The sequence below is a fragment of the Carassius auratus genome, chromosome 9 (assembly GCF_003368295.1).
Source record: "Carassius auratus strain Wakin chromosome 9, ASM336829v1, whole genome shotgun sequence".
Lineage (NCBI taxonomy): Eukaryota > Metazoa > Chordata > Actinopteri > Cypriniformes > Cyprinidae > Carassius > Carassius auratus.
Genome location: NC_039251.1, coordinates 30010383 through 30024744, shown reverse-complemented (window position 1 = coordinate 30024744; position 14362 = coordinate 30010383). Strand labels below are relative to the sequence as shown.

At 40.4% G+C, this 14362-nt stretch overlaps 1 protein-coding gene and 1 long non-coding RNA gene across 2 annotated transcripts; both read left to right on the top strand.

Annotated features, from left to right (window-relative positions):
- The first annotated feature begins 5623 nt into the window (after positions 1-5623).
- Positions 5624-7221, top strand: LOC113109386 (uncharacterized). The gene is made up of 3 exons (XR_003292957.1): positions 5624-6117; positions 6202-6303; positions 6999-7221. It is a non-coding gene; the product is annotated as an uncharacterized LOC113109386 (long non-coding RNA).
- Positions 7222-7741: 520 nt separating this feature from the next.
- LOC113108992 (uncharacterized) lies at positions 7742-13558 on the top strand. The gene is made up of 8 exons (XM_026272446.1): positions 7742-9082; positions 9333-9853; positions 10359-10661; positions 11283-11837; positions 12209-12303; positions 12498-12548; positions 12808-13177; positions 13316-13558. Exons 2-8 carry the CDS (start codon positions 9715-9717, stop codon positions 13543-13545), a joined length of 1743 nt encoding a protein of 580 aa, XP_026128231.1. The 5' UTR covers positions 7742-9082; positions 9333-9714; the 3' UTR covers positions 13546-13558.
- Positions 13559-14362: the final 804 nt, after the last annotated feature.

The following is a 14362-nucleotide window of genomic DNA, read 5'->3' as shown; positions in this document are numbered from 1 at the left end:
GGAGTTCTGCCAGACCTTCCACTATGTACATCTCATCTCTGAGCTCACACAGAACACCGTCGACAACCCCCTGAATTCTTTGCTGATGAGGTGTTAAACCAAACAGTTTCAAGGTTTGTGCCAGAATGAGTTTCAGATCAGGTTTACATAATTTATGCGAGAGTTGTTCAAAACATCCCAGAAAAAAGTACGCAGGTGCCTCATAGAGACATCAATGTTGTGTTTGGGAAGGATGATCGACCTGACATCTGTAACAATCTTTCTTCAGCTGCTTGTCAACCAGATGTTCCAGAATTATGGCAACCACAGCTTTAATGATTTTATGTCCAATCACCCTGATGCAACCGTCTACGGTGTCCGAGACGTTTTCAGAATTTGCCGTGTCAGATGGTCCAGCGTGGGGAGGTGGCGGATTGTACTTTGCGAGGAAGGCGAGGTTATGGTATCCGAATTCTGTACAGAATTTGTTCAGCCAGGCATCTTTGTCCGGCATTGACCACTGGTCTGATGCGTTGTCATCGCATACAAAGTGTGGAGGTGGCGAAGTATTTTCTTGAGTCATGTTGGTGGTGGTGATGTCGCTCAAAGTCTATTTCCACAGAGGTGCCTGACGTGCGTATTTAATGATTATAGATGGTAGGCGGGGCCACGTGAGTCCCTCTCCGGCTGGCCACACACCATTCAGGGTGAAACAGTTTCGCTTTTATGTTGTTGTATCTGTCAAACGCCTCGCACCACTTAAACATTTTTTCTATCTTTCCAAATATCTCCTCTAACGCAGGCACGTCTTTCCACTGAAACAAAAATTTAATCTTATAGTATTTAAGATGGTCCGCTTCAGATATTGGCCATGCGCGTTCAGGTAAATCCAGGAGGCGGTCGCTGCAAAGAATATATATATAATCATCAGCATACTTGTTACTGTGATCCCCGAGCACTATCCACGGTGCTCAGTCTGACCTCGCGGTTGCTCTTGTCAAAATCGTAACTACAAATACGATTGCCGGATAGATGAAACTCACGCTTAACATTGTCCAAAGGTTCGTGGAGGAAATTGGCCAGACACGGACCATGTTTTACCTTCCTCGGGGCCAGCATTAGCTGTTCCATATCTAACTCGACACTCCCCAGCCGGCATTTCAACGTTGATTCAACGTTGAAACAACGTCAGGTACCATGGTTGAATCAACGTTGAAAAACCTTTCGATTTTGCAAATTGGATCAACGTTGAAATCACGACGTTGATTCACCGTTGAAATCGTGACGTTGATGTACGGTTGAAATCACAACGCTGATTCACTGTTGAACTCCCGACGTTGAATCAACGTTGAAAAACCTTTCGATTTTGCCAATTGGATCAACGTTGAAATCACGACGTGGATTCACCGTTGAAATCGCGACGCTGTTTCACCGTCTTACCTGCATTATGGGTGAATTAGGGTCGTGCTGCAGCCCTGGGATGAAAGCTGAATGAGGTGTTGATTTTGAAAAGTTAATCAGCGTTGATAACACAACGTTGTTTCCCCGTCGTACCTTGCACCGTGTGTAAATACACCTAGATCCTAGTTGGTATTTAGATCAACAATGTACAGGCAAGGCTAAAAATCTAATGACTGGCAGCAATGGCTTTACAAACAACTTCAATAAACTACCACATGCTCAAAATTGTCAAACAGCAGTTAAATTTTGGAAACAGATGAAAATAATCCCACACTTTATTATGCAGAGTATGAATGGAGGTAATGCTAAAAACAGGTAGTAGAACAATCCAAATACAATAATATTTAAAGGTTTTTGTGAAATAATTTGGCACATAAATGCATATTTTTTGCAGCACTTACAAGACAAACCCTTGTACCTTTATGACTGAAACCAGTGGATCTTTTATTTTGGTGGAAACCTACAGTTTCTGTCAAAAACATGTTTTAGTAATGTGTCTCATTACAAGAGTTGTGTACATTTGTGCAGTGAAAATGTGTTGAACAGTTCGAGAAGGGAACCTTCCACCAGTTGATTTCTAATGGGAACCCCCCCGGACTGTGTCTTCTTTACCGTGGGGAATGCAGAATGAGATTTCTACCGAAGGGCACTCTAAAATGTTAGAACCAGCAGCCTTAGTGTATACAGTGTGGTTGTGCTTCGGGTGATCCTTGAAAGAGTCCCAGCGCTAGGTCCTTTCTGACGCCGTCCCCTCCACTCTCTCCCACTTGTGCACTTTCTGTACCGTCCTGTATAAACATTTACATTTAATCATTTAACAGACGATTTTATCCAAAGCGACTTACAAATAAGAACAACAGAAGCAGTCAGGTGTACAAGCGAACAACAACAGTATACAAGTGCCATGACAAGTCTCAGTTAGTCTAGTACAGAACGCATAGCCAGGTTTTTTTATATATATATATATATATATATATATATATATATATATATATATATATATATATATATATAAAAAAGACAAGAAAAGAAGGAAAAGTGCTAGCATTAGTTGGTTAAGTTCTGGTGAAAAAGATGAGTCTTAAGATGTTTCTTGAAAATGAGTAAACACTCAGTTCGGATTGAGATTGGGAGGTGATTCCACCAGCTGGGCACAGTCCAGGAAAAGGTCAGGGAGAGTGATTTTGAACCTCTTTGGGATGGCACCACAAGGCGTCGTTCACTTGCAGAGTGCAAACTTCTGGAGGGCACATAAGATTTAACCAGTGAGTTTAGGTATGTTCACAATGTTTGACAATAACTTTGATATTGTGAAATATATTTAAATGAAAACTGAATGCAAAATAAACACACAATATTTTCACTTTACAGTTCAGTAACAGTGAGGTTGGAAACAAAGTGGACAACACTATTCATTAAACACTTATTTAATGTATTCAGATGAAAATGTACAATATTAACAAATTATTCACAAGCAGTGTTTTCAGAGCCCCCAGTTACACTGTTTTAATCAGAACACTAACATTACAGTGTAGTAAAACCAAACAGTGTAGTCAAATCAAATTCAGTGCATTTGTATTAAACTAAGCACAACCAAAACCTATCACAAAAGGTCAAAGCATCTCTAGCAGAAGTGACAGTGCAATGTAGCAGAAGAACAATTTCTTACCAATGTTTAAAGAACAAGCTGGATCCTCGATGACTCTACAAGGGGAAAGAAGAAATGGTTTACTGAAAAGTTCTTAAAAAGCAGGATTTCATATTATACCATTTCTTTAAACCACTGGTTCTCAAACTTTTTATACCAAGTACCACTTCAGAAAATATTTGTTATTAAATATTAAGTTGCACCATAATGACCAACATTACATTTCAGCAGCGTAGTAGGCCAAACTATTCAGCTACAGGTCTACAATGAGGCAGTTTTATTCTAATAAGAATATTAATTGTTGTCAGACACTTTACCATGGTAAATACAGTTTGAACATTAACACTACAACTGTGCTTACATACACAGGTAAATGAAAAAAAAAAGTTTAAATTAAAATGTAATTTTAAATGTAATTATGTAACAAAAGTTACAAAACTGTACTGTACTTTAACTGTAACATACTTAAATGTGTAAAAAAAAAAAAACTTACTCAAAGATTAAGTTAAAATATATTAACATTAATTAGTTTAATTTAGTGATTCACCTGCATAACAACTAGAGGGGGCCTGACACTTTGAGAACCATGGCTTTAAACAATCCTTTTTTTTTTTTTCATTTTCATTAATTCATTAAAATTATATTATTTAAATACCGACATTTGCACTTATATGTTGCAGAAAACACTTTGAAACTAATATAAGAATACAAACATATATAACACACCTAATGCATGGGATTCATATCAGGAAAATATGGGAAAATCTCTAAAAGACAGACATTAACACAACTCACCAGCAACACATTAGGTGAGCATCTAACTTGATCATCTGTGATAAAGCAATGCAAAAATAGACACACGGGTATTTATTTATCTGCAGGTTACATGTCCTTTAAACTACCCATTTGTAAACTCTGGTAATACTTTACTATTTTCAAAAGATGATAAAGATAAAGTTAGCGATTTTCTTACCTCATTTTGACAGGATGTTTTCAGGACCTCGCAGAACACCTGACCCTTCTTGTGTTCACAGTTTTTGTTCTCCATTGACATGTCACGACTCAAATTCGCTCGAAATAAATAAAAAATGTACAGGCAAATATGAAATAATTCGGGACCGACCGAGCAGTCAGTTATAACGAGCAGCAGCTCACAGTTAGCCGCCTCACTCACAGAAAGACGACAATAACGGTCATATTTTTAAATGTAGAAAAGCGCGAACCGATTCATTGTCCAGTTTCCTGAATGACAGCCAGATTAACCAATCACGATAGAAGTAATAAAATAAAACTACCAATGGGAGTTGTTTCAGTGTGATAAAGCAGCGAAATGTATAGTTTTATTGTTGTTAATGATGATAATATTTAACATTTTAGAATAGGTATCATGACTAAAATATTTTTTAATGCTATTAAAATAATAATTAATTTAAATAATTTAATATAAATAATTTTTGTTAACTTGTTAACCTTTTTCTACCATTTAGCATTAAACATTTTTAACGTTGTTTCATTAAAACAACTGACCTTATTTCAACCATATTTCAACGTTGAAAGTTGGTCATGTGCTGGATGTTTTTCAACCATTCAGCTTTAAACGGTGAATCAACGTTGTTTCAACTTTGAAACCACAACTGACCTTATTTCAACCATATTTCAACATTGAAAGTTGGTCATGTGCTGGATGTTTTTCAACCATTCAGCTTTAAACGTTGAATCAACGTTGTTTCAACGTTGAAACCACAACTGACCTTATTTCAACCATATTTCAACGTTGAAGGTCGGTCATGTGCCGGCTGGGTCTTCTCAGGAGTTTTAGGTAATGATGTCGTAGCCATTGTTACAGATTAGCTGTCCAATTTTTCAATTCACAAAAAACACCTTTCGTATTTTACAACTAGGTACGGATAAATTTGATTCAACAAAATCCTATTTTTAAACACTTGTTAAGCCCAAATTGACGCTGCTATCACACCTACAGCGGGGCAGTCTCAAGCTCTGGAGGCGTGTTTTTTTTTTTCGGAGCATTCCCCCGAGCCTCATTCTAAGTGTGTCTGCGGTGCTGTCAGGAACGCTCAACGGAGATGTCTTAACACTTTGCTGTGAGATATTTTTTTCTTTCGTCTAACTCTGTCACTAACAGTCTCGCTTTTTAAAATGGTGGTTAGTGGTAAAGTACAACATAGATTTGACAAGTTTCTTGTCTGATGGATTTTATTTTAGATCCGCGTAATACCTACCTCTTTTTTCTTTTGTTTTAACTTTTTATAACATCGTGAAAAATGCCAAGTTTTCTGGTTTGTATCGCCGCTTTACATTTGTTTCTTTTTTAGTTTGAGGTAAGGTATAAGTGATAAATGCTTTCTTTTCTAGCTGGTAACAAAACACCTTTTTAAATTGTAATGCTACAAGCTCTCACATCTTTTTCGCGTGTTGCTTAACGAAAACACATCTGATAGTTTTGACTTGTTTAGTTGTTTTAGATAAATAACCAGTAACCTATTTTTTTTTTTATTTGTTACAACATGGGGTTAAGTGAGGTTAACTGAAGTTCGGGAGCAGGGCCACGCCTCAAACAATCACCTGACTTCCAATCCTCCATATATACCGGGCCACGTCACACCACTCTGCTAGTCTCGTTCTCGAGAAGGACAGGTGTACTTGCCTGGTCTGAACGGCACGCTGTTTGATTCATCGTCACTGACGACACTCGACGATCACCTCTCATCATTCTGATCACAGTCTCTTTCAGAGCGTTCGCGTTCGATCATCCACATTCTGGGCCTCGAGCGCCCACTCACACACTCATCTCAGGCGGATCCTGAGCCCAACCTCCTTGCTCTCCGCCAGTGAGATCCGCAGGCCGAATTCGCCATCTTCATTAGCGCGGTGAACGCCGAAACTGAATTCCCGCTCCCGTCGCGGCCGCTCGCTCACGCTTCTCCAGCGCTCTCATTGCACGTCTTCTAGAATCCAGAGCCGAGGACAACTGAACCACGGGTCGCCTTCAACACGCCCTTAAATCCAAGGTATCCAGTTCAATCGTGCAGATGACAAACAGTTATTTCTACTATATTGAGTTCAATTAAACTTCTGTCATAACAAACTTTTAGCCCCCCAGCACTTCCGGCAACTCTACTCTCCGTCACACGTGACGTCACGTGAATTCTCCTCCACAGCATCAAACCACAGCGCCCCCTAGCGGCAGGCAAGACGTAATTCCACCTACTTTCATTCAACCGATCTCTCTTCTCTATGCTCACATTTCGTTCATAACTCCTCTCACAAACATCCTTTCATCCCAACATCCATTCCTATACCCTTCCTTTCAGCTGATTTAAGCAATACGGCTCACAGCCCAAAGACATGCAGACTGGTCAAATTAAACAGTCTAAATTGTTCCCCCCCTTGACTCGTATGTATTAAAGACTTGTGCACGGATTGATTTTATGTATTAACTGATTTTGCCATGTCATATAGCCTCATATGCTGGTATGGCTTAATAAGTAAAGAGAAACTATCAGAAATACGGCTCCATGTTTTCTAATAATTTTCTACGGCTACTTCTAAATTACAGATGCCCATTCACTGTCCCTCACGCCACCCAAAACTAAAGGAGTGACATGTCTTCTGTATTATTTAGTCTTCACTATTGCAGACCAGCCGGTCTCCCTTCAGCCTCCAATTCTATTTAAATCTTCTTTTCATGCTCTACCTCCCAACCTCCCCCCCCCCCGCATCTTGCAACACACCCTACTCACTAACATCCTTTCATCCCAACATTTTTTTCCACCCTAACTTCAGCTGTTTACAGGAATATGGCCCTGTGTTTCTAATTATCTAACTAATCTGACAAGCACCGTGTCATAATGTTGTTAGTTCGGCCCAAACAGCATTGTTAAATCTACAGCTATCACCACCGCCACCACCACAGCGGTACTTCAGGTGGATGACCTCACAACTGACAACAGCACCACCTCTACAGTGCCCAGCGGTCGAGCCTGCAGTTAACTACAGCACCACCAGAAGCGCCTCAGGTGAAGTGATCATTTAGCTACAACAGCACCGCCATCAGCGCCTCAGGCGAAACGATCATACAGCTACATCAGCACCGCCATCAGCGCCTCAGGTGGAACGATCATACAGCTACAACAGCTCCGCCACCAGCGCCTCAGGCAAATCGATCATACAGCTACAACAACACCGCCATCAGCGCCTCAGGTGGAACGATCATACAGCTACAACAGCACCTCCACCAGCGCCTCAGGCGAATCGATCATACAGCTACAACAGCACCGCCATTAGCGCCTCAGGTGGAACGATCATACAGCTACAACAGCACCTCCACCAGCGCCTCAGGCAAAACGATCATACAGCTACAACAGCACCTCCACCAGCGCCTCAGACGAAACGATCATACAGCTACATCAGCACCGCCATCAGCGCCTCAGGCGAAATGATCATACAGCTACAACAGCACCGCAATCAGCGCCTCAGGTGGAACGATCATACAGCTACAACAGCACCTCCACCAGCGCCTCAGGCGAATCGATCATACAGCTACAACAGCACCGCCATCAGCGCCTCAGGCGAAACGATCATACAGCTACATCAGCACCGCCATCAGCGCCTCAGGTGGAACGATCATACAGCTACAACAGCTCCGCCACCAGCGCCTCAGGCAAATCGATCATACAGCTACAACAGCACCGCCATCAGCGCCTCAGGCGAAACGGTCATACAGCTACATCAGCACCACCATCAGCGCCTCAGGTGAAATGATCATACAGCTACAACAGCACCGCAATCAGCGCCTCAGGTGGAATGATCATACAGCTACAACAGCACTGCCATCAGCGCCTCAGGTGGAACGATCATACAGCTTCAACAGCACCGCCACCACCGTCTCAGGCGAAACGATCATACAGCTTCAACAGCACCGTCATCAGCGCCTCAGGTGGAACGATCATACAGCTACAACAGCACCGCCACCAGCGCCTCAGGTGAAATGATCAGCTACAACAGCTCCACCAGCAGTGCCTCAGGTGAAACAATCAGCTACAACAGCACCGCCAGCAGTGCCCCAGGAGGAACGATAATTTGGTTACAACTGCACCGCCAGGTGAAATTATCATACAGGAACTACAGCTCTGCCAGCAGTACCTCGGGTGAATATGGGAGCAATTTTGAGTGGATGTGAGAATAGCCACAATATTTTGACCATCATACATTGTTGTTATTGTTTCTTATGTTTCATGATGCAACAAAACTTTTGATTCTGCATTTTGACTTTGACTCTGCAATAGGTATATCTAGGTTGTGATTTATTTCTGTTTTAGTTGTCTTCAGCCATTTTGGTGTGTTAAACTTGATTCAGTTTTGGACTTCCCATTTTTATGTTTAAATGTACATTGTGATAAACAAGGTTCTGTTCCATGGTGTTCAGCAATTTTATGGACAAAAATAATAAAACTATTAAAATATCAAATAAATAAGTATTGTGATACTTGTTGACACAGTGACACTCTTGTCCCATAAATTATCTCTATACCACGATACTAAATTAATATGTTGTCCCACAGCGAATTTTTCTCGCTTCACTGAAACACGCCCGCCCCCCTCCTCCCCCGAGAGAACGTCAGTAGATTATGACGTCACACGGTGTAAACTGTACACCCGCGCGCTCTGAAGTCTGAAGATCACTTCAGTTCAGTGAGATTCCGAGCAGAAGCGAAGACGTTCACCTGAGCAGAGACTCGAAGTCCATCCAGACGGACAGTTGACTAAAATTCAGCAAGTTTGACATCGATACAGTCAACACGCGTTTCTCCTGCGTTAGAGTCAGAGGAGCTCTACTTCAGCAGCTCAGTGTCAGCAGAAGTTCAGCTGATGTTCAGCTGATGTTGAGTGAGTCTCCACAGACAGCTGGAGGAAAAAGCTCTTCAGAACAACAGGCTTCTCCCACAGCAGCCGCTATGGAGAACCGCCCAACAGGTTAGGAATAACGATAGTATAAAATATAAATGAAAACTCTAGTCTTAATATATAGAATAGTAAAAACTGTGGAAAAAACAGACTCTTTTGTACATATAGTTAATCTAATACAGCAGTGTCACACTATGTAATGTTGTATTCATCCATTGTTCTTCTTTCTATGGTTTATGCCTCAGAATTTGACTTGCATTTTCTGGTAACATAGTAATTTCTTTTTACCTTTTTATTTCTTTGTTTCTTCTTTTCTTAGAAAAAAAACCAAAAAGAGGAAGACAAAATGCATCCATGCATTCTTCCGGCGAATTTGGAAGGCTTTAAAGCTTTGCACCCTACACTGCTACGGGGACGATATATTGCCCCCATTTCCATCCGATGATCCAGCAGATCTTCAGCCAGGTTTATCTGGCCTTGAATGGGCGTTATCAATCGATCCATGTCCATCTGGTTTGGAGCTGACAGTTAACACCAATCCGGCTGATCCTGATGGGTCATTGGTCTCAGAACCATCCAGTCTTGAGGTGATATCTGACAGTGATCAGGCTGATCCAGAGCCATCACCTGTCCCAGGTCCATCCAGCCTCGATTTAAAGTTAACACTGGATCCAGGTCTATCCAAACTGGTTTCTGAGACAATGAATATCCCAGGACTATCTAGTCTTGATGTAACACCTGTACCAAGTCTAACCAGTATTGAGATGAAACCGCACATGGATCTAACCGAGCCCAAGCCATCATCTGTCCCAGGTCCATCTGGTTTTGAGGCAGCTGTTGGTAAGTCTACTGTCATTTTTCATCTCCTTTTGGGATTTTCATTTCACCTACTTGTTTGCTCTTTTACACTTATGCCCAATTAATAATATGCTCCTAACTTTATGTATAATACCTTTTATACTATTCAACATGTAGCACGGGGAATTGATGGATATAGTTCTAGTTTAATTCTAGTTTAGGATGTGGTTTTATTAGTGTTCAGTATATTTATCTTGTATTTTACTTTTAGTAAGTGAAATTTAGTGTCAAGATTGCATCAAAAACCACAAGTGCGTCATCCCTTGTAGTTTAAATTGAACTTTATGTATATTCTTTCATTATGAGAAAGTCACAAGATGATTAATCACACAGTACGTGTCCATTTTACAAGTTGTCTCGTCTAACATCTGTATTCACCCAGTGTTCTTCCTTGTTCATGATGTCTAGACTCAGTATTTGACTTACAGTTTCTAATTTTTAATTATGTTTCTATTTCTTTCTTCTTCCTTTTTTTTTGTTGTTGTAGGAAAACATTCAACAAAGAGGAAGAAGAAAGGCATCTGTGCATTCTTCCGCCGAACATGGAGGGTTGTTAAGTGTGCTGCTCTCTGTTGCCAAAGGGGCAACGAAGTGGCTCCAGATCCATTTGCCAATGACCCAGTGGCTCAACAGGAAAATTCAGATCTCCAGCCAGATTTATTCAGCATTGAATGGCTGACACTTAATGCTGAGCCAACATATCTGGAGCCATCACCTGTCCCAGGCCCATCCAAACTGAATAATGAGCCAATGCCTGCCCCACATCAGTCAGGTTATGAGCCACCTGTTGGTAAGTCTACTGTCATTATTAGTCTACTGTCTACTTGTATTTTTACTAGTGCTGTCAAATGATTAATTGCAAAAAATCACATAATATTAACATAATATATGTGTGTAGTGTACACTGTGTATATCATGTATACAAACAAATGCATGTATATATTCAAGAAATGTTTATATATGTTGTTTATATATTAAATAAATTTATATAAAATAAGACTATACATGTATATACATGGACATATTTTCAAAATACATACTACATGTGTGTGTATTTATATATACATAATTAATATACACAGTACACCTACATATACAATGTAAAAAAAATAATATTTATGTTCCTGAAATTCATCAGTATTTGCATGTACAGTAGCATGTGAGGATCTAGTACTGCTTTTATAATTAAATTAATAGAGCCTGATGTTTATTTCTAAGGGACAAAATACAAAAACATAGCATGACATGCCACCAATGTCAGAGCTAAAACATCCCATACAAGTTTAGAATTAATTTAATGTGGATCTTTATTTTAAGGTGGAACTGTATTTTTTCTTTGTTCATGATTTCTGACCTCAGTAATGGACGTACAGTTTCTGGTGGAAATTTCTTGTTCTTTTTCTTATTTTAGAAAAACAAAGAAAAATCAGGATGAAGAAAGACATCCGAGCATTCTTTCAGCGAACATGGAGGACTGTTAAGTTTCCCTCCTTGGCCCCAGATTCATGTCGAGTTGAGCCAGTAGCTCACTGGGATCAAGTGGACCTCCAGCCAGGTCTATCTGGTCCCTTGTGGTTGTCAAGGAATGATCCAGGTCCATCTTGTTTCGAGGTGACCGTCACGGCCAACCAAAATCCACCTGATTCTAAGCCAGATCCATTCAGCCTCCAGTCACACTTAACACTTGACCCAGGCCCAGCTGGTCTTGTAGTTGAGTTGACATCTGTCCCAGGACCATCCAGTCAGGAGATAATGCCAGTCTATGGGTCTGACATGGGTCTGGATGTTCCTGAGCTAAAACCCATTCCAGGCTCCAGTCTCGTTCTGACAGCTGCTGTGGATCTGATTGATCCCGAGCCGTCATCTGCCTCTGGTTCATGCAGCTGCAGGCGGACACCTGACACTGATCTGGACAATTCTAAACAAAAACATGTCCCAGTCCTATCTGGTTTTTGGCCAACTGCAGGTGAGTCTAGTGTCACTACTTTCTATAATAATGTTCCATTACTTTTTCATAATTTTAATATTTGTTCCTACTGAACATATAAATTATTTATGCTCCTGACATGTATCTTAATTCCTTGTTTGGTATTCAAAATTAATCCTGTGGTATTCTAGTGGACAGAGTTTGTTTTGAATCACATACTTCCTTGTATATCATCATTTTCCTGGTTCCCTGATTGCCTTTATAGTCTGCTCTTAGCTAATATATGGAATACAGTTTATAAAATCAACATTATCTGAATAACTTCTCTGTCTGCTTTTTGTTAATGTTAATGTAAGATAATCAAAACAAAGTAGTGCTCATCTGTTCTTTCTGCATGTTTTCTTTTTCAGCATCATTTTCCTCCCGTTATGATATGGGAGTGAAGTTGGGACAGGGAGCCTTTGGTTCTGTGTATAAGGGGACTCACAGATTTAGTGGCCAGAAGGTAAACTACTCCTGCTTTATTTATTTTTTAAACATTTTGTGTATTTTAGTTTTGTCTTTGTCTTTTTCCTTTCGTCTCTGTTTTGTACTCATTTTATATTCCATACTTTTTTTTTTTTTTTTACGAAAAATTAACAGAGATAATTGCAGATTATTTTGATCAAACATGTTTTAAACGATTTTGTCTCTTCGCAGGTTGCTATCAAATGTATACGTAAGAAGCCATGGAACAGCATTATTAATGTGGTAAGTTGGCAAGACAATATATTAATAAGTACTGTATACTTACATTTATTGCACATTTGGGTTCAAAACTCTGTGAACAGATTGAAAAAAAAAAATTCTATACAAATTTAGAAAAACTGTTGACTAGTGTAGTTTGTAATGGAAAATAGTGACAAGAAAAAGCATTTTCAGACTTCTAGACTCTGCTGTATCTCAATGTGAATATTACACACAGAAGAGAAAGGTCAAGCTAACCTTTAGTCAAAATTTGTTTTTCCAGCCTGGATCTACAGAACCTCTGCTGTCAGAAGTGGTTATAAATGTGATGGTGTGCGCACCTCCGAAAAGCCCCTACATTGTACAAATGATCGAGTGGTTTGATCAGCCACATCAGTTCGTCATAGTTATGGAATATCCACATCCATGTCAGACCTTGCTGGAATTTACCATGTGCCATGGATGTTGTCTGGATGAATCTGTGGCACGTGGTTTAATGCGGCAAGCGGTGCTTGCAGCCAAACACTGCATTGAACGGGGCATCTTACACAATGACATCAAGACGGACAACATGCTGGTCAACACAGAGACACTGCAGCTCAAACTTATAGACTTCAGCTGTAGCAAACGTATTAACATGTCTTGCTCTGAAGGTGAGTTGATGTAATGCTATAATATGTCAAAAAATGTACATGATTCAAAGCTTATTATCTCAAAGTAGACTAATTGCTCACAGATGACTTTAGAAACTGAAATGACAGAGCTCTGTTAATCTCTTGCTTCCTATACAGATCATCAACAGGCGGTTGGATCAACAGTCTGGTCTTTGGCTATGTTACTTTTGGAGATAGTAAGCGGAGACCAGCCCATGAGTGTTTTTCTCTCCAAAGCACGTCATCCTTTGATACCAAATTTCTCCAGTGGTGAGACAACAGCACACAACAATAATACAAACATACCTTTTTGGCACAATATCAGAGTGTTCAATTTCCCAGCTACTAAAAATAAAAGGGAAAACTGATAGACAGAATACATTATAATTAAGTTGGCTTGAAAAAGCCAACTTACTGATCTACTATTTAATTAGTGGTGCTTGCCGGAGGCAAGGCATCACTATTACTATCTCACATACTTATTATTCTTATACTTATTATTATTCTTCCGTACAAATTTCGGCGCGTAACTAGTCCCGCAGTTTTCGTCACAGACCCGCAAAAGAGGTGTCAAATCGTGCGGCCTAGTCGGGAATGGTGTGCTATGACTTTTATAAGCGATCGGGTGTACGATGTTCGTACACCGGACGAAAAATCGGGCGAAAAATCCCATAGACAATGCATTGCGGCCAACTTTGACGGATCGTAGCTCCGAGAGAGAATTTCGCAGAAACACGTGAATCTCCACATTTGGAGAGGCTATCAGGCTGTGCGCGATCATACCCCGACATGGGGTATAAGTTGTACCCCTGGGGTGCTAGAGACCCCCAAAGTTGCCCCATAGACATAGTATGGTGCGGGATCGCCCATGAAACACTGTGTTTTTCCTACAATGGGAAATTACATAGGGATATTGTATTGAACATAACTCTGCATCACAGTGTCATAGAGACAAGGGGGTGGGCTCATTTGAATCAGGCAACCAATCAGACTCTCAGGATCATTATGAAGCTATCAAGCCACGCCCTAGCAACCATATAGAGCACCATAGCAACAAGCCCCATAGACTTCCATTGAAAAAGATCAAATGAATTACTTTGGATAGAAGTGTCATAGAAACATGAGGGTGGGCTCGTTTGACTCGGGCAGCAAACGGCCAATCATGTATCTCCTTCAAGACAACCT